The sequence below is a fragment of the Carcharhinus amblyrhynchos genome, chromosome 15, assembly GCF_965287045.1.
Source record: "Carcharhinus amblyrhynchos chromosome 15, sCarAmb.v2.hapA, whole genome shotgun sequence".
Taxonomy (NCBI): domain Eukaryota; kingdom Metazoa; phylum Chordata; class Chondrichthyes; order Carcharhiniformes; family Carcharhinidae; genus Carcharhinus; species Carcharhinus amblyrhynchos.
The window spans coordinates 31,697,092-31,717,168 of record NC_137338.1 but is presented as its reverse complement, the minus strand read 5'-3'; the positions used below and the strand labels follow the sequence as shown (position 1 = coordinate 31,717,168).

Genomic DNA, 20,077 nt, shown 5'->3' with positions numbered 1-20,077 from the left:
TCATAAAAATCCAGTAAATTCGTTAAACACAACTTCCCTTTCACAAATCCGTGCTGCGACTATTTGATCGAACCGTTCTTTTCTAGGTGTCCTGCTATTTCTTCTTTAATGATGGATTCTAGCATTTTTCCAACTACGGATGTTAAGCTAACCGGTCTGTAGTTACGTACCTTCTGTCTGCTATCTTTTTTAAACAGCGGCGTAACAGTAGCTGTTTTCCAATCCGCCGGCACATGCCCCTAGCAAAAATCACCTACTCTACCTTCTCCAACCTCCAGGAATGAATGCCCTGATGCCTTCAAGTTAAAACTAGCAAGAATTTAGAAATGCATGGGTTCACGAAGGATATCGCAGCACATTTGTCTAAAGAAAATCGTGCTTTATTTTGATATATCTGAATATAGTGATTGTAGATTTCCAGAACTAAAAAGCATGGTAGAAAAAAATCAAGCATATGGTATACTACAAAATGCAGCAGCACAGATAGAAAGGCAGTTAATAAGTAGACATGAAGAAGTACAATATTTCAAGGGTGGAGAAAATTTGAAATGGTGTACACAACAAGACTCCAGTTTCCTTCTCTGTATCAATGAATTCAGACTGGTTGTAGGGAAAACAATCTTGAAATTTGTTGGCAGCATAAGTTGAACTTTTGACAAATAGTGAAGGAAACTCTAAAGGTTTTAATGAACAGCAAGACTGAGAAGTTCAGATATCTAATTCCCTGAAAGTACAAATGCAGGTAGCTGGAACCGTAAACAAGAATCAATAGGATTTTGAGTTTTATGACATAGGATATACAATACAAGAGTGAAGAAATAAAAATAAATTCATATGAAACATTGATTAGACCACAATTAGAATACTGTGTACAGTACACATTAACCTGAATGATATCAGACATGGGAGATTTCCACAAGAACAGAGAAACATTATAAAGTGTTTTGATCATGGATTGGGAAAGGCTATTTCCTCTATTTGGGGAATCAGTGATGAGCAGATATCATTTTAAAATAATTATTCAGTCAGAAAACTTGTTGAGAGAAATTTCTTTACACTGAGGTTTATTGATTAATGAATTGTTTGCTAACTCTTATTAATTTGGGTTTACAAATATGAAAAAGTAACATTTTATTTCAGCAAAGGAAACATTGCTTGATATGTTTAAACAGATTTTACAGTTCGTTTCACTATGTATTCATTAATCTCACATTTGGCAGAACAGATTTGCTTGGTGAAAGAAATGTTCCAAAAACCTGATTCTTATCGGCTAAACTCTTTCTTTCCTGCAGGTGGCAGCAGGGTTGGCGACAGAGTTGGAAATTGAGCTTTATGCCATAGCAATTGATTTGGAAAGCACTGAAGGAGCAGGGTACCTTTGTCATCATCTAGAAATCCAGACTGAAACAGATGAATTGTACCTCCCCATTATTGCAAATATCTTTTTCAAATTCCACTGTCATTATTTTCTAGGCTATGCTTGATGGACAACTGAAGTTGTTGTCAGGACTTAATTTTGAATGAAGAGGTAGGGTAAAAACTGTGTTCGTACTCTTCAACAAGACTAACACATAGAGCGGGATTTTCTGACTGCCCTCGTCCCAAGGTCGGAGAATCGTGCCTAAGGTCAACAGCCTTTTGCATGATCTGTGTCTCGCCCACTACAATTCCCGTGGTGGGTGGGACGGTAAAATCCCCTCCGATAGAGTCCATTGGCTAAGCAAACAGAATCTATAGCAAGTAAACCTTTTGCTCTGCCAGCTAATATATCCTATGTAAAAAGAAAATTTCAAAATACTTAACACTTTTATTTGATCAGATAGGGAACACAAGGTTCTGCTTTAAAAAAGTATAAAAGCATTTCCTGAAGCAGTTTTATCCGTTTCTCTAGCCAAATGGAAAAGATGGAAATTTGGGGTTAGCAGCTTAAGTGTAAACATAAGTAGCTACATAAAAAGGAAAATATTGTTAACACCTAAATAAAAATAGATGTAAAATGTTTTTCAGCCTTTGTGCCAACTGTACAGGAAGAAGGGTTAACAAGTGCAGATAACAATGAAGTGAAAAATAGTCCCTAAACATGTAACAACATAATGCAATATCAAACCACCTAGTAGGACACAAGATACATGGCACAGAAACAGGCCTTTCAGCCTAGTCAGTCAGTGCTGGCATTTATGTTCCATCATTACTCACGGATCAGATCAATGCTCTGTAGTCCTGCCGTATACTGTCATGAAAGATGGTGGATAATGAAACAACAAATGGCGGGGGTGGGGAGCTCCACAACATCCCCTTGCTCAATGATGGAGGAGCCCAGCAGATTAGTGCAAAAATGATGCTAAAACATGTACAACCATCTTCAGTCAGGATGCTGAGTGGATGATCCATCTCGGCTCGTCCAAAGGTTCTCCTGCATCATATATGTCAATCTTCAACCAATTCAATTCACTGCACATGATATCGAGAAAAGTTTGTAGGCACAGGAAACAGCAAAAACTATGGGCCATGACAACACTTTGCCAATAGTACTGAAAACATGTGCTCCAGAATTATCCATGCTCCTAGCCTAATTATTTCAGTACAGCTACAACACTGGCATCTACCCAGCAACGTGGAAATTTTCCAGGTATGTCATGCTCATTAGAAGCAGGAAAAATCCAATCTGCTGAATTACCACCAAAACAGTCTACTTTGACCATCAGCAAAGCGACAGAAGGTGGAAGCCACAGTGCTATCAAACAACACTTGCAACAATCTGGTCAACGATGCTCAGTTTGGGTTCTACCAGGGCCATCCAACTCCGGACCAAATGTGGATAAAAAAGCTGAACTCTAGAGGTGAGGTGAATGACTGCCCTTGATGCCAAACTAGCACTTGACCAATTGTAGCATCAAGGAGCCTTATCAAAATATAAATCAATGGGAATCACAGGGAAAGTTCTCTATTGATTGGAGTCATGTTGAGCACAATGGAAGATTATTGTTGTAATTGGAGACCAATCACCTCAGCATTGGGAGTTCTTCGGGATAGTGTTCTAGGCCTAACCATCTTCAGCTTCTTTATCAATGACCTCCGCTTCATCATTAGGTCAGAAGTAGAGATGCCGGCTGATGATTGCAGTGTTTACTACCATCAGCATCCTGGAGGTTGCCATTGACCAATAACTTAATTGGACCAGCTTTATAAATACTGTGGCTATAAAAGCAGGTGGGAATACTGTGGCTATAAGAGCAGGTGGGAATTCTGTGACAAGTAACCCATCCCCTCACTCCCCAAAGCCTAACCATCACAAGGCATAAGTTTCCACTTGCCTGAATTAATGTAACTCCAACAATACTCAAGAAACTCAACACCATCTTGGACAAAGCAGCCCACTGAATCAGTTGTCCATCCAACACCTTAAACATTGCCACTTGCTCCACCACCAACACAAAATTGTAGCCATGTGTGCCATCTACAAACTGCATTACAGCAACTCCCTGAGGTTCCATCAATAACACCTTCTAAATCTGCAACCTCTACCACCTAGAAGAACAAGGGCAGCAAGTGCATGGGGACACTGTAAGGTATTGATAATAGTATTATATCTCTGGACATTCTGTAGAGGGTGAACTAATATTTATGAAATTTTTATGTTAGCCACTTTTTAAATAGGTCAATTTGAATTTCTGTTGGACCAATTAACAATCAAGATAATTGGGAAATAGGAAGGCAATTACCAGTAAGGAACCATAAATGTAGTTTATAACTTAATGGTGGCTTTAAATCTGATTTCAAAAAATTGTCTGCTTTGAAGAAATAATTGAAAAGGTTGCGTTCAATAGTTTGAATTGAGGATGACACCTAATTTATATACAAATCATTCATTGCTCTTATTGATCTGTACTAGAAGGTACCTTTATTTTCTAACATAATAGAAAATATTTTTTAACATTTGTCGTTAATGGTTTTAGTATCTGTGAGACCGGTGAATATGTTCAAGATGATGTGACTATTTTTGTAATTGTTCTTTGTGTAAAGAAAATGTGTTACTTGTTCACAGTGAGATGTAAACTCTGAAGACCTTAGGAAAACAAGAGATAAACACTTGTGTGTAGACTATACAGCTCCAGTCACAGAGGTTGTGTGACTTAAACCTCCAGCATATGGAGGAGCTGAATTTCAGCTATCCTGAAATAAGGAATCCCAGAATAATGAGGAGTGGGGATAAAAGTTATTGGCACAGTAACCATGGTTTCTGGGGTATGACTGTCCTGGACACAGTGCAATATCACTTTAAAGACAGAGAAGAGTTAAAAGTTGTCTGATCTAGCAACACTCAAGGACTCCTAGGAACTTGATGGATGAGGAACTTCCATGTTGTCTTCACTGCTTTATCTTAGGTATATGTTGAATCTTGCCTAATTAAGTCTGCTTAATTCAATCTTTGCTACTTTTTCATACGTTGTTAGGTCAAGCACAACTGAGGACCCAAGTGATAGAACTTAAGATTTGGAACTTGTAAATTTTGATTAAAAGGGTTTTATACCCTAAAACCCCAAATTGTTACACCATCACCTGCAAGTTCCCCTTCAAGCCATACACCATTCTGACTTGAAATTATTTCTCCAGTGTCATAGGGTCAAAAACTTAAATCTCCATTCCCATTAGCACCTACACCTGATGGACCTCAGCAGTTCAAGAAGACAGCTCTCTCCTCCTTCTCGAGGGCAATTAGGAATGAGCAACAAATACAGGCCTGGCCGGTGATGTTCATATCACAGCAGTGAATTTAAAGAAACTCGAGCCTCTAGCTTTTAGCCTTTGCCAAAAATCCTTTTGTCAGGTCTAGAATTTGAAGACACTTGCTACCTGTGACCTCTCAAGAATTTTGTCTATGCCAAAGCAAAAGCTAGGCATCAGCTTTTGTCCTGTCATTTCATTCCTTATAGTCTGTACAGGACCACATGGGTTTGTCCTTCTAAGGTCTTGGGTCAATAACACCACAGGCCTGGGGCAACCATTATTAGAAATAGGGCCAAAATCTTGTACACTCCCCCTGCAGCAAGTTCCAAGCACCCATTACCCTCTGTGTAAAAAACTTGCCTCGTACATCTCCTTTAAACCTATGCCAAGTAATTGACTCTTCCACCTTGGGGAAGAAGCTTCTGACTATTCACTCTGTCCATGCTCCTTATAATCTTGTAGACTTCTATCAGATCACCCCTCAACCTCCGTCGTTCCAGTGAGAACAAACCAAGTTTCTCCAACCTCTCTTCGTAGCTAATGCCCTTCATGCTAGGCAACATCCTGGTAAATCTTTTCTGTACCTTCTCTAAAACATCCATATTCTTCTCGTAGTGTGGCGACCAGAACTGAACACTATATTCCAAATGCAGCCTAACTAGGTTCTATAAAACTGCAACATGACTTGCCAATTTTTAAACTCAGTGCCTCGGCCGATGAAGGCAAGCATGTTGTATGCCTTCTTGACTATCTTCTCCATCTATGTTGCCACTGTCAGTGACCTGTATACCTGTACACCCAGATCCTTCTGCGTATCACTTCTCTTAAGGGTTCTGCCATTTACCACAAACTTACTATCTGTATTACGCCTTCCAAAATACGTTTGTCCAGATTAGACTCTATTTGCCATTTCTCCATCCAAGCCTCCAACCAATCTATATCCTGCTATACCCTCTGATGGTCCTCATCGCTATCCGCAAATCCACCAACCTTTGTGTCATCCACAAACTTACTAATCAAACCAGTTACATTTTCCTCCAAATCATTTATATATTATAAACAGCACTGATCCCTGAGAAACGCCCTCCATTCAGAAATGCACCCTTCCACTGTTACCCTCTGTTTGCTTTGACCGAGCCAGTTTTGTATTCACCTTGCCACCACACCTCTGATCCCATGTGAGTTCACCTTCTGCACCAGTCTGCCATGAAGGACATTGTCAAAGGCTTTACTGAAGTTCATGTCGACAACATCCAATGCCCTACCCTCATCAATAATTTTCGTCACTTCCTCAAAAAACTCAATCAAGTTAGTGAGACGTGACCTCCCCTTCACAAAACCATGTTGCTTTTCACAAAACCATATTGCCTCTTGCAAAATTGCTTTCAGTATCACATAATGATCTGGGACTTCTTTATTGAAATTGCATGCAAACACATTTAGATTATGTATTACTGCACAGCCAGCAGCATCACAATGGTTATGATCTTTTCAGTTGGTCCTCACTGAGACCAGAAATACTATCCTGACTCATGATTCTACAGTTGGAGCCTCTAAGATCGCTGGCATTGTTTGCTGGGGGTTCTATTCTGTGGTGAGCCTACTTGTTCTTGGGATTGCAGATTGGCTAAATGGGACTCCCTCTGATGATGGATACCCACCTTCCAGTATTTCAAAAAAGTTTGATGAAAAAGCTGCAGTGAAAGAAAATTTTTCACTGGGGCGGCTCAGTGGTTAGCACTGCTACCTTGTAGCGCCAGGGACCCAGGTTCGATTCCAAACTTGGGTTACTATCTGTGTGGAGTTTTCATGTTCTCCCTATGTTTGTGTGAGTTTCCTCCCATATTTCAAAAATGTGGTGGTTAGGAGAATTGCCCATGCTAAATTGCCCCTTAGTGTCCAAAGGTGTATAGGTTAGGGGGGGTTTAGCAGGGTAAATACAAGGGGTTATATAGATAGGGCAGCAGTTGGGCCTGGGTAAGATACTCTTTCAGAGAGTTGGTGTACTCAATGGGTTGAATGGCCTCCTTCTGAACTGTGGGGATACTATAGTTCTAATATTTCATTATTTCTTAGGTTATTGACACTTTTAGAAACTACTTATCTCTGAAATGAGAAAGGAAAATATTTTCATCATACGGATTTGAAGAAACTCAGGATTGCTACTCACTGTTAATCTTTGATAACAATTCCTACTAATCAAAAGTGAAAATATTCCAGTTGTGGGCATAACTAATGTCTCTGGACAGGGAGTGATATTGGCATTGGTTTGTAAATATTGGGTGCTTTTGGTTCTAAATAAAATAATTTTTAAAAGGGAACAGTAGCAACACAAATTACAGGAGAAAATGAATTTGATTGACACCTTTTGTTTTGTTCATGAGAATTGAGCATCAGCGGCAAGGCCTAATTGCCTTTGAGAAAGTAGTGATGAGCTGCCTGTTTGAACAGTTGTCGTTATTGTGATTGAGGTATAACCACATGAGGGAAAGGCATTCCAGGATTTTGACCCAGTGACAGTGTATGGATGATATATTTCCAAGTCAGGATGGTGTATGACTTGGAGGTGAACTTGCCAGTGGTGATGTTCCATATGGTGATTGTTCTTCTCAGTGGAAAAAGTCACAGGTTTGGAAGATCCTGTCAAAGAAGGTTTGATGAGTTGCTGCAGTGTAATTTATCTAAATGGTACATGCTTGCTGCTGATAGTGAAGTAAGTGATTGATTAAGATATTAGATGGGGTGACATTCAGTTGGGCTACTTTGTCCTGGATGGTGTCAAGCTTCTTGAGTGTTGTTGTTGCTCTCTACATATCTCATGACAAGATAATTAAAACCTTAACCAAATTCACCAGTTTTAACAGAAAATGTTTACAAGAACAGAACAGAGGAGTATCCAAAAGGTGGAAAAGCTAAAGGAGTGCGACTGATTAGTACTGACCCCACCTCTCGCATGGACATCATACGGCATCGTAAACCTCCAACAGAAGGTAATTACATACAAGTTAACATCCTCCTGGTGATTCACGAGTGTAATTGTTCAAGGATTCACCCTGGGTCTATGTTCAGTCAAATCAAATCCACTAAGCACAGCCTTTGCCAGTTCACGGCCAGATTCAAAACTTTAAATCTGTCTTTCAGTATCAACAAACCTACAGTACAGAATCTGTGATGCTTGTATAGATACCTCTGAGTTAAACAGCTCCACTCTACCAAGCAGAAAAGTTTAGCCATCTTCCTGACAGGAAAGGGGAATATGTCATATAGGATCTTAAGGTTACAGTTCAACATCCAGGTGTGTTCGTGCACTGGATTTAAATTGACTGATCGAAGCTGAGATGAAAAGAAACTTAGAACAGGTAGAGTCTGAGAATAAGGAGCTGAAACCACAGAAGAAAAATCCTCAGAAGATCCAGATAAAAAAAGTGAGAAAAAGGAGAATGAGACAATAGGCTGGAGTTTTATCTTTTTCTTTACCTCGGAGAATTGTGGTAGGAAAAGCAGCAAAATTGTCAACAAGGTTTACTGATATCTCACCCCATTCCAACCTAAATGTCCCTCCTCCCCCACCTACTGGATTGTCGTGGGGTCATTTCTTCTCTGCCCAACACATGCAAATTCCAGAATTCCAAAATTGTTACAGCACAGAATAAGACCATTTGGCCTATCTCACCTGTGTCTCCAAATGACAACTTCACCTAATGCCATTTGTTAGGAATAGGTTAACAGTTACCTTCCACTTATGCCCTAAATTGGATCATTTAATCAGTCACTGGGATATATAATGAGGTTACAGGTGGCACAGGGTTTTGGGGATAAGTATGTGGAGTTGATTCAGAAAACAAAGGGAGTTAATGAAGAAGTAAGACTTGTGTTTCCTTTACTGGACTGCAACTGAGAGTCTCAAACACCATTGCTCTGCCTTCTTCTAGTAACCTTGTACATTCCTTTTCAGATTATATCCAATTCTCTCTTGAATGCCTCAATTGAGCCTGCTTCCATCATACTATCAGGCAATACATTCTGAATCTTAACTACTCACTGCATGAAAAGATTTCTCCTCAACTCCATTGCTTCTTTTTCCAATTAAGCTTAAATCTGTGCCATGTCATTCTTGATCCTTCCACCAATGGGAACAGTTTTTTCCCTATTTATTGCGTCCAGACCCCTCATGATTTTGAAAAACTCTTTCAATTTTGTTTTTACTTCTTTCATGGGATATAAGTATCTGGGCTAGACCATCATGCTTTGTCCATCTCTTATTTACCTTGAGAAAATGGTGGTGAGCTGTGTTCTTAAACTGTTGCAGTGCATGCTGTGTAATTACACCCACTATGCTGTTAGAAAGGGGGTTGCAGGATTTTGACCCAGCGACAGTGAAGGATCAGCAATACAGTTCCAAGTCAGGATGGTGAGTCGCTTGGCGGGGAACTTGCAGGTGGTGGTGTCCCCATGCATCCTTCTAGGTAGCAGAGGTCATGGGCTCAGAAAATCCTGTCTAAGTGGTGAGTTGCTGCATTTTGTAGATTGTACAACTTTCTATACTCCAAGGAAAACAGTCCCAAATTCTCTGGTCTATGTAACTGATGTTCCTCATTGATACCATTCTTGTAAATCTTTTCTGCATTTTCTCTGCCTTCACATCTTTCCTAAAGTTTAGAATCCAGAACTGAAGATAATACTCCAGCTGGGACTGAACCAATGTTTCATACAAGTTTAACATACTCCCCTTGTTCTTTTATTTTATGCAACTATTGAAAAAGCCTAGGATACTGTTTGCGTAACTAATTGCAATCTCAACTTGCCCTGCCACCTTCAGTTACTTTTGTACATATACATATATCCACATACACATGTATACATTTACACATGTCCTTTTGAAATTCTACACTATTATGCTCATATTTACAATGATCCAAGTTTTGTATATTTGCATTAACGTAAATATTGGAAAAAGTGCTGCTTGAAATAAAAGATGTTGAAGCTTTTTGTTTTGCAATCATCAGGACATTTTGCAAGAATAGCAATATAAGGAGAAAAAAATTATTTGTATTGTACAAGAAGAGAATACTGATTGACAGGTGTACTCTGATAGAATATTGTCCTGGAGATTGCACCAAGTAATGGTAACTGACAAATACCTGACAAGCATTTTTTGAAATTTAAACCAGGCATTTGATTCTGATTGGTCAAAACATAACCTTAGGGGAATGAATCAACGAATGGCTGGCTTTCACTTAGTTCGTTTAGCTGAAATGCTCTAATGTATGTACATTTTCATTTTGTCTACAAAGAACAGAGCCTTGTATATTAATATATGTAACTCCCAGTACACACAAGTGCACCACACAGCAAGCCTGACTGACAGTCTTAAGTTCGTTATCAGCCTAATCCATTGTGCCTGTTGCAGCTAAATATTTGAGTGACAGCCATTCTCTTTTTGGATGTCTGATGGTCACCCATTTTCTCTCTCCCTGCATACTCTTAAACTGCAAGGTGGCCACGTATACAAATGTGCTTAGTCTCACAGGTGCACCACAGTGATGCCAACTGCTACTCATACTCTGAAACCCACGGGTCAAGCTGCTTAGGCTAATGACACTTCATGCACGAGTAGCTATTTGGAGATCCCACATAGCACAGGATAAGCACTCTGACGGTTGGAGCAATCCTACCATTCCTCAATTAATAAACCTAGTTACTAAGAATAAACCTTACTGCTGCTAATAAGCTTCTCTACTGTTGATAAATCTTACCTTTACTAATAAACCTTATGAAGACTAATAAACTTCACCAATACTAATAAACCTTACTAATAATAATAAATCTTACTCAAAAGTAAAAGATGACTCTCAGCTATGCGTTTCTCTTCTGTTGGTGCCACTTCAAGTTAACTGAAAAAAGTCTAAATCAGGGTTAATGGTTTGCTTAAAAATTTTTACATTTTTAACCTCCAGTTGTTTAGACTCAGCCTCTAAGCAGCCATATATCCAATCAATTAATTCCCAATGTTGTTGCAGTCTGATATCTTTTTCACTTTTCAAACTCTGACATGCCCCCAGACAGCCTGCTACTGCTCCTCTTGACTCTGCCTCAAGGTCCACCGTTGGTTTAGCCTAGATTCCCAGCCTAATTTCTTTCCACCTTAATGTTTCCACATTAAATTCCTCAGATGATACCTGATCCTAGCCCTGAAGTAGCCAAGTAATTCCAAAATGCTGTAACCAGAGTGGATAGCCTTGTAAAGATCTTTGATGGTTGATTTGGTAAAAGCCTCAACCCCTTTAAACTTTCTTTCCATGTTTCTTGGTGCTGAAGTGCAGGTGGTATTGGAGCACCATCTTGGACCTTTCTGGGAGCATGCTTCTGCCAACTGACAAGAATTACACAACAATCCCACCATGAGTATACCTTGATCTCAAAAACTGAACAAGTGTGGGAGCAGCAGGCAGTAGTACATTCTAACCTCACAGGGTCAGGTCAAAGAAAGACTGACTCTGAATCTGAAATCAGGTGTAGAAATCAAAAGGGATAGGTGAGCTCAAGAACGACAATGTTCTTGGTTCCACTGACATATCAAAATTTTCCAATGGGGAATTAGCAATCTATTGCACCTAAATCTATTTATCTTATTCTGGACTCTTCTCCCAATGCTGGATGCCCTGCACATGGATCTGCATATGGTGGTAGTCTTAGTTTTGCTAATGCATAATGTGGATAATGTGGGGTATATAATATCACTGTGCCATCATCTACTTGGCAGGATTGTCCCACTTCCATCTGCACAGCTGCTTCAGGTATCTGGCAGAAATGAAGCCAGTAAGCCTGAACAAATGTGAAAATGGACAGGACCCAATTCACAAGATTTTTGCCTAATTTTCTACTTCTAACTATTCCTGTGCTTCAGAAAAACTGTTGGAAAATACTAAGCATCTGCAATTGGTGATGTTATTATACTATTAGCATTTCGATATGCTTATTCTGTAACTGTTTCAGATGTCACTTATTTATTCAATAAAAAGTATGATTGTTTTTCTTATTTTTACAGCTCCAGTTGGTGCCTACGTCATGTGTGGAACTTAGCTCCCATCCCATCCTGCCGCAGACCTTAACGCTAGTCACAGTTTTCTTTCTTTTCGTTAGTTTCTGATTCAAACCAAGCATTTATTATTTTTACTAAAACAATTTTCTTGCTGTATTAACAAAATAACGTGCTTTTACACCAAACTTTCTAACAACACATTTTATGTGGAATTTATTTTGTAGATTCTATGTTGTCATGCATGATTGATAATAAAACCAACATATCTTACTGAAGCCATTACTTTGTTTTAAAGAAACCCAAAGCTTTTAGTTTAGTTTGTCAGATGCCTTTCAAGTTCAACTGATTTTAAAAACCCATGAGTTATTTGTAGGGAGATCATGGAAACCTTCCAGCTGTCATATGTTCAAACTATCCTTATCCCATCTTGCTCTCAATTCTGCACCACTGCAACCTCCCCACTCCCTTTGATTGCCACCCTCCATCCCCAAAGACCTTGATCATAATGTATTTAAATTTTTTGTCCTCATCTTCCAAGCTTCCAACGGCTTGGCAATTTCCTTAGCTTGAGACAACTGCTCCATTATAACATTTGATTCTTTAACTCAGCCTTTGTTTATCCCTTCATCCTAATGCTCATCACAGAGCCTTTGGCTGCATCACCACTGTCAGTGTGTCAATATATAAGCAAGTGCATGCTGTGACAATTACATTCATAAGCTAATTACCTCATTAAAAATAGGAAATGGTTATTGGCTCAACCTCCAAAAGAGTATAAATGGATACAGCTGGAGCAGTTGCTGGGGATCATTTTATTTGAAGTTTGTTCCTCTGTTTGGTTGGATGCAGAATAAACTTGCTGAAGGTTAAAAAAGAAACAAGCAACTGTATTATTCCTCCATCACATACTAATATTTAGTATTGATGTAGTAGAATATGATGAACATTAAGCCTTGGTGATTGGATGCTGCAAAAAGAAGTTTTTTGTTTTCGCCTTCTGAAAGAAGACATTTACTACTGCTGGCAAATTTAAGTTACAGGATGTCACAAATATGATGCAAAATATCAAGACTTGGTTTTCCACCAATTTTCTCAGAGGCAAAACCATGTCAGCATTAGAAAACTTAAGTTGACATGTGGACACAGATTACTTTATTATCTTGAAAGAAGTATAGCATGGCTTTGGCTTTGTTATTTCCTGAAAGATTAGAAGTAGAATACTTTCAGAGTGGAACGTGAATGATTTGGATAGTGAGGGGGAACTAAACCTTCTGTTACAGCTTTCAGATAAATTCTATAAAAAGGATGAATTATTGGAAGTATATGAAACCTGGTCAGTCTTTGACAGATTTAGAAAAAAACTGACAATCTTCCATGGAGGAATATATCACGGACTTTGACAAATGCTATATGAGACTGAAGAGATTTGAATGCAGTTTATATTGGCATTTAGGTTTTTTGATTGTGCATGCATTTTTTATGTCATTGGACTTTATTATCAGCTAGGGTCCAATTTTGAGGTTAAAAGTCCTCTTTTAGACAAAATGATTGCTGTCCTAAAAAAATCTGAGAAGACAGTCATTTCCAGTTACTTTCCTATTAAATACAGGCATCTCTATGATTAAAAAAAAATGGAGGATTCGATAGTGGCCAATTTTGGAGATCAACAAAATGTGAGATGCCAATTTCAATAGAAAGATGGGGTTATTGATAGCCACAATTTAACCAATTTGAGAATTAAGATTAAAAAGTGGGTCTGGGATGGCAACTGTAGATCTTTAAACCTGAAAAATACATGAATGATTAATTGATTTTATCATTGTGATTCCAAGCATCATTATGTAGTGCATTTCCCACAGTGAAAGAATCAATTTTTTGAAATAATGCATGAAGCAGAGCATTCTGAGGCTGAAAATGATGAGGTGGTCTGCCATGAAGGAATTGTTTTGGTCACTGGAAGTTTGAATCCTGTGATAAGTATTTTAATGGCCAATTCATTCTACTGTGCTGTTTTAGATTGTGGTTGCACTTCCATAGTGTATGGGGTGGACTGGCTTTCCTGCTATCTGAAATCTCTTGCTGAGGCAGATTGACAGAAGGTGAAGCAGTATGAAAGTTCTACATGCTTCAGGTTTGGTGATCACAGCACAATAACGATTTTCAAAAGGGTAGTCTACCCTTGCAAGGATCAACCTTTTCAGCACTACAGGTATTTTTCTAGCAACACTAACATCACACAGCAGGTCTTTAATGAAGCAAGCACAAATGATTTTGCACATGATAAAATCCAAAGTGATCGTGTTCGGGAAGACCAGATCTACATTTTACTAGATCAGGCCATTAAGGAAGCCAGAAATTTCTCAAGGAATTCATGTAGTCTAATTAACTTCTGGGAAGCAGAATCTGGTTGGCAAAAAGAAGATTGTTTGGAAATTGCATAGACAGTTTTCACATTCAGGTCCACAAAAACTGAAGGCTTTACTGCAAGATACTGGAGGACTTCATAAAGAATACAATGACCATACAGAGCAAATTACAGCTCAGTGTGAAATTTGGATCAAATATCAAAAGACATCACTGCATACTGTTGTGAGTTTGCCACTAGTCAGGAAATTTAACCATGCAGTGGCAGTAGAGGTTTGGGACAATGATAGGGATTTTTTTTTTCGCTACACTATATTGATGTGCTGACCAGATTTAGCATATCCACTGCAATATATGGTGAGAACAAGTGAACCAATATTGATAAGGTCATGGAGAAATGGGTGGAAACAGGATTAGATAATTTGAAATATCATAGTTATGCACACTGCAGCTGAGAGCCCATTTAGTGATTGTCTGTATAAGAGGGACCATGTGTGATAGATGACATGTTGCATCAAACAGTGGCTGATCAACCAGACTCTAAATTGCAAACAGCACTGGCGTGGGCAGTGCATGCAAGGATCTCTTTACATATGGTTGGGGGTAAGGTCTGTACCGATTGGTGAATGGTAGGAATCCAAAGTTGCCTCCAGTCCCATAGGATGCCCCCCTCTGCTCTACTTTTACAGCTCATCTGAATGTGTTGCATGCAAGCAGAAAGATTTTTGTTATAGTGAGGCTTCTGAGAAAATTTGGTGAGACTAACACCACTGCTTAAGGTCAACAGGAATACAGTTCAGACAGGGAGACCTGATATATTACAAAAGAGAAGGAAGGAAAGAATGGAAAGGCTCTGGCAAAGTGAGAGGAAGTAAAGGAAATGTAGTTATGGTACAACACAAGAATCAAACTGTTAGGGATCATAATTTGAGGTCAGTTGGCAATGAATATACCTTTACAGATTCTGAACAAGAATTTGAGTGATGAGGCACCATGCACTTAACATAAGCACATAATGGACAATTATGAGGAACTGAATACAGCAAATAAAGAATTGATTGATGATGAACAAAATAATACCGAATCATAGAATTTTTATCGTGCCAAAGGAAGTAACTTGGCCCATCGAATCTACACCAATTCTCTGACAGTATTATCCTGGCCGTATCCCCCCACCCTATGCCCGTAACTCTGCACTTTTTATCATCGTGAATCCATCTAACCTATCAACATATCTTGGGATACTAAGGTACAATTTAGCACAGCCAATTCACCTAACCTGCACATCTTTGGACTGTGGAAGCAAACCAGAGGAAACCCACACAGACACAGAGAGAATGTGCAAACTCCACACAAACAAACACCCAAGGCTAGAAATTAACCTGAGTCCCTGGTATTGTGAGGCAGCAGTGCTAACCACTGTGCACAGAAGTGCAAGATAAAGCCATTTATTCAAAAGAACAACTACCCAAAGTAGGAACAATGGTTACATACATGCTGGAAAGGGCAATGTGTGGAGGGATGCCACCTTCATAGAAACAGCTGCAAAAGTCATCGGGAAATTTAACATTAGTTTAATGTGCAGGATGAAAGTCAAGAAGTCAGAGCACATTGGCAAAAAGAGATTAAAAATGTGGAAATCGTTCTGATGATGAACCTGAAAGGGGTTGTGATACCAGGAAAAAATCTTGGACTTGCAGACAGGACTCTGTCATATGTGCGAAAGATCATGTAGCAGCAGCCCAGAAAGAAAGGAATGAGGAGACATCATAACTGGACCAGAAAGAGAATTACAGTACAAGCTCGAAATGTTACTAAAAGCAGGAGCTTCCATGATTGAGAAATTTTAGTAGCTGCTAATAGTTCAGAAGACAAATTTATAAAAGACGCCAAACAAAAATTGCTGGAAAGTTGGAAAGAATTTGGAGTATGTACTGAAATTCTGGCCAGCCTTGTTACACAGATGGAAATGCTCAGAATAGGTGCACCCTGACAGCACGTAGAAGGCTAAAGCCAGACTAGTAGCTTGGAATTTTGAGGAATGTCTTTGGGATCAAGATATCAAAATGGACCACCCTGTTGCTGGCAAAGTAAGCTTGAAGATCGTTTTGGCCATTCTGGGAGTGCAGATTGATAGATATCAAGGCAGTGTTTTTGTAACATGATTTCATAGATAAGTATTTTTGAAACCCTAAAGAAGTTTCTGACACAGAAGGAAACTTGTGGATATTTAGCAAGTCTGTCTATGGATTGAATGATGAGTCAAGAGTATGGTATTTTTCTGTGAGTCCGGGCTTGTTGAACTCAGGCTGTTTCCAGTTAACACATCCTGCAAAGTCCTATTAGTATAAAAGGAGAGACTAGCAGGAATCCTCATTATACACGTGGATGACTTTTTGTGGGGAGATTCTGTATAATTCGAACATTGGGTGATTGATAAAATCAAGAAGGAGTTCAAGGCTTCAGGGACTTTTAAATACATATGTTTAAGTATTAAACAAATCAGGAGCAAAATTGGATCAACAATCCTATCTAAAAAATGTTAGTTGCATCCCAAAAAATGGGGTCAAATCTTCACAAGAGATGACACCATCTAAGGATGAAACTGATCAATTGAAAAGTTTAAGGCAGTTGAACTGGTTAAGTACTTGGACTAGCTGTCAGTACCTGATATCAGTATTGACATGTTAGAGCTGAGTACCATGATGAAGCTTGCCACTCTAAAGGAAGTTTTGAGAGCAAACAAAATATTAAAGAAACTAAATTTGGAGAAATGCTCACTGAAGTTCCCAGCCCTGGGCAAACCAAATGATATGAAATTGGTCATCTTTAGCAATGCTGCATATGCTAATCTTCCAGATGGGTTTTCAGCCACTGCGGGGTTCATCGTTAATTTTGGCAGGAAAAAATGACAAATGTTGCCCTTTGGCTTGGGAAACCAAAAAAATTAAAAGAGTAATGAAAAGCACCTTTGCTGCAGACATGGCGTGGGTTGAAACCATAGATATGGGAGTTTACTTATCCAATATATTGACAGAAAAAGAAATGATATAGCACATAAGGGGGCCATTCGGCCCATATTGTCCATGCCAACCCAAAGACACTCAGGTGCCCTTTCTAATCCCATCTTCCTGCACCTAGCCCATAGCCCTGTAGCTTACAGCACTTAATGTGCAGATCCAGGTACTTTTTTAAAGAGTTTAGGGTCCCTGCCTCCACCACTAACTCAGGCAATGAATTCTAGACACCCATCACCCTCTGTGTAAAAAAGTTTTTCCTAATGTGCCCCCTAATCCTTCTGCCACTTACCTTCAATCTATGACCCCTGGTTTTTAAACTATGTGCCAAAGGAAGCAGGTTCCTCCTGTCTATCCTCTCTACCCCTCACAATTTTGTGTACTTCAATCGCGTCACCCCTCAGTCTTCTCTGTTCCAAGGAAAACAACCACAACCTCTCCAATCTGTCCTCATAGCTACCATTCTTCAGCCTTGGCAAAATTCTAGTAAATCTTCTCCGCACTCTCTCCAGAGCAATAACGTCCTCCCTGGAATGTGGTGACCAGAACTGCACACAGTACTCCAGCTGTGGCCTCACCAGTATCTTGTACAGTTTCATTATTATATCCCTACATGTATATTCTATACCTCTGCCAATGAAGGAGAACATTCCATATGCCATCTTTACAATCTTATCTTCTTATAGGGACCTATATACTTGCACCAAAATCTTTCATTTCATCCACCCTCTCACTATATTCCTGCATGTTGTCTATTCCCTTTTATTGTTTGACCTCCCTAAATGAATTTTCTCACAATTCTCAGAGTTGAATTCCATGTACCACTTTCCTGCCCATTCAACCAACATATCTATATCATTTTGGAGCTTATAGCTATCCTCCACACAATCCACTGCATGGCCAATTTTAGTGTCACTGCAAATTTCCTAATTGTGTCCACCACATTCAAGTCCAAATCGTTAATATATAAAACAAACAGCAAGGGTTCCAACACTGATCTCTGTAAAACACCTTGTGTTATAATAATAGAATGGAAAACTAATTTTTGCTTTGAAATTATGTGGATATATAAATATGATAAAGGGAATGTGGGACCTATAATGTTGAAGCACATAACTTTGTTTGTTTAGATTTAAAAATGTGCCCTTGAATTTATCTTTGAAGCTTTAAAAGAAAAAGAGGGGAATCGTTCAATGTGTATGCTGTGACAATTGCATTGTTAAGCTAATTGCTGTATTAAAGGCAATTAATGGTATTAAATGGTTCCTGACTCAACCTCCAAAGGAGTATGAATGGATACAGCTAGAACACTTGCTGAGGGGTAATTATATGGAGTTTGTATCTCTGCCCGGTTGGATACAGCCTAAACTTGCTGAAGGTAAATGACAAGCTGCTGTATTATTCCTCCATCATATATTACAGTGGCACAGTGAATTGCAATGCTGCCTCCCAGCACCAGGGAGCCAGGTTTGATTATGGCCTTGGGTAACTGTGTGGAGGTTGCACGTTCTTTTTGTGTCTGTGTAGGCTTCCACTAGGTGCTCCAGTTTCCTCCCACAATCCAAAGATGTGTAGGCTATGTGGATTGGCATGCTAAATTGCTCCTAAGTGTTGCGAGGATGTGCAGATTAGGTGGATTAGCTATGGTACAGCGCAGAGCCTGGGTACAGTGTTCTTTTGGAGAATCGGTGCAGACTTGAATGGCCTCATTCTGCACTGTAGGGATGCTGTGGGCTTCCATGATTCTATGAACATAAGAACATAAGAAATAGGAGCAGGAGTAGGCCATCTAGCCCTTCGAGCCTGCCCTGCCATTCAATAAGATCATGGCTGATCTGTCGCTGCTCAGTTCCACTTTCCCGCTTTCTCCCCATAACCCTTAATCCCCTCTCTTATCAAAAACCCATCAACCCGTGTCTTAAAAATATTTAGCGAGGCAGCCTCCACCACTTCAACGGGCAGAGAATTCCAGAGATTCACCACCCTTTGAGTGAAGAAGTTCCTCCTCAACTCCGTTCTAAACCGCCCCCCTTTTATCTTGAGGCTGTGCCCCCTAGTCCTACTGTCTTTTTTGAGCGGGAAGAGTCTCTCCACCTCTATCCTATCCATCCCATTCATCATCTTATACGTCTCAATGAGATCTCCCCTCATTCTTCTAAACTCTAACGAGTACAAGCCCAGTTTATTCAGCCTCTCCTCATAGCTCAACCCCCTCAACTCCGGTATCAGCCTAGTAAATCTCCTCTGCACTCCCTCCAAGGCCAAAATATCTTTGCGCAGGTGCGGTGCCCAAAACTGCACACAGTACCCCAGCTGCGGCCTCACCAATGCCCTATACAGCTGCAGCAAGACCTCCCTACTTTTATATTCAATCCCCCTCGCTATGAAGGCCAGCATCCCATTTGCCTTCCTGACCACCTGCTGCACCTGCAAGCTGGGTTTTTGCAACTCATGCACAAGGACCCCGAGGTCCCTCTGCACCGTCGCCTTCTGCAGTTTTTCGCCCCGTAAGTAATAGTCCTTCCTACCATTCTTCCTAACAAAGTGGACCACCTCACACTTGCCAACATTAAATTCCATTTGCCATTTCTTGGCCCATTCGCCCAGCCTATCTAGATCCTTCTGCAGACTCTCCACACCCTCCGCACAATTTGCTGTTCCCCCAATCTTGGTGTCATCAGCAAATTTCGACACTCTACACTCGGTTCCCTCCTCCAGATCATCTATATAAATGGTAAAAAGCTGAGGCCCCAACACCGACCCCTGGGGCACTCCACTAGTCACCATCCGCCAATCCGAATAGCACCCGTTGACCCCCACTCTCTGCCTCCTATTTGACAACCAATCCTCTATCCACGCTAACACCCTACCCCCAACTCCATGTCCCTCGACCTTCTGCAATAACCTCTTGTGAGATACTTTGTCA

At 39.9% G+C, this 20,077-nt stretch overlaps 1 protein-coding gene across 1 annotated transcript in view; it reads left to right on the top strand.

Moving 5' to 3' along the window:
- LOC145353527 (sperm-associated antigen 17-like) overlaps positions 1–12,490 on the top strand; it is a 194,436-nt gene extending 181,946 nt beyond the window's left edge. The window contains exons 51-53 of the mRNA XM_080204336.1: positions 1,293–1,437; positions 7,581–7,718; positions 11,777–12,490. Coding sequence (XP_080060462.1) covers positions 1,293–1,437; positions 7,581–7,718; positions 11,777–11,811 — 318 coding nt within the window. The 3' untranslated portion in view covers positions 11,812–12,490. The remainder of the gene's footprint in view (positions 1–1,292; positions 1,438–7,580; positions 7,719–11,776) is intronic.
- Positions 12,491–20,077: the final 7,587 nt, after the last annotated feature.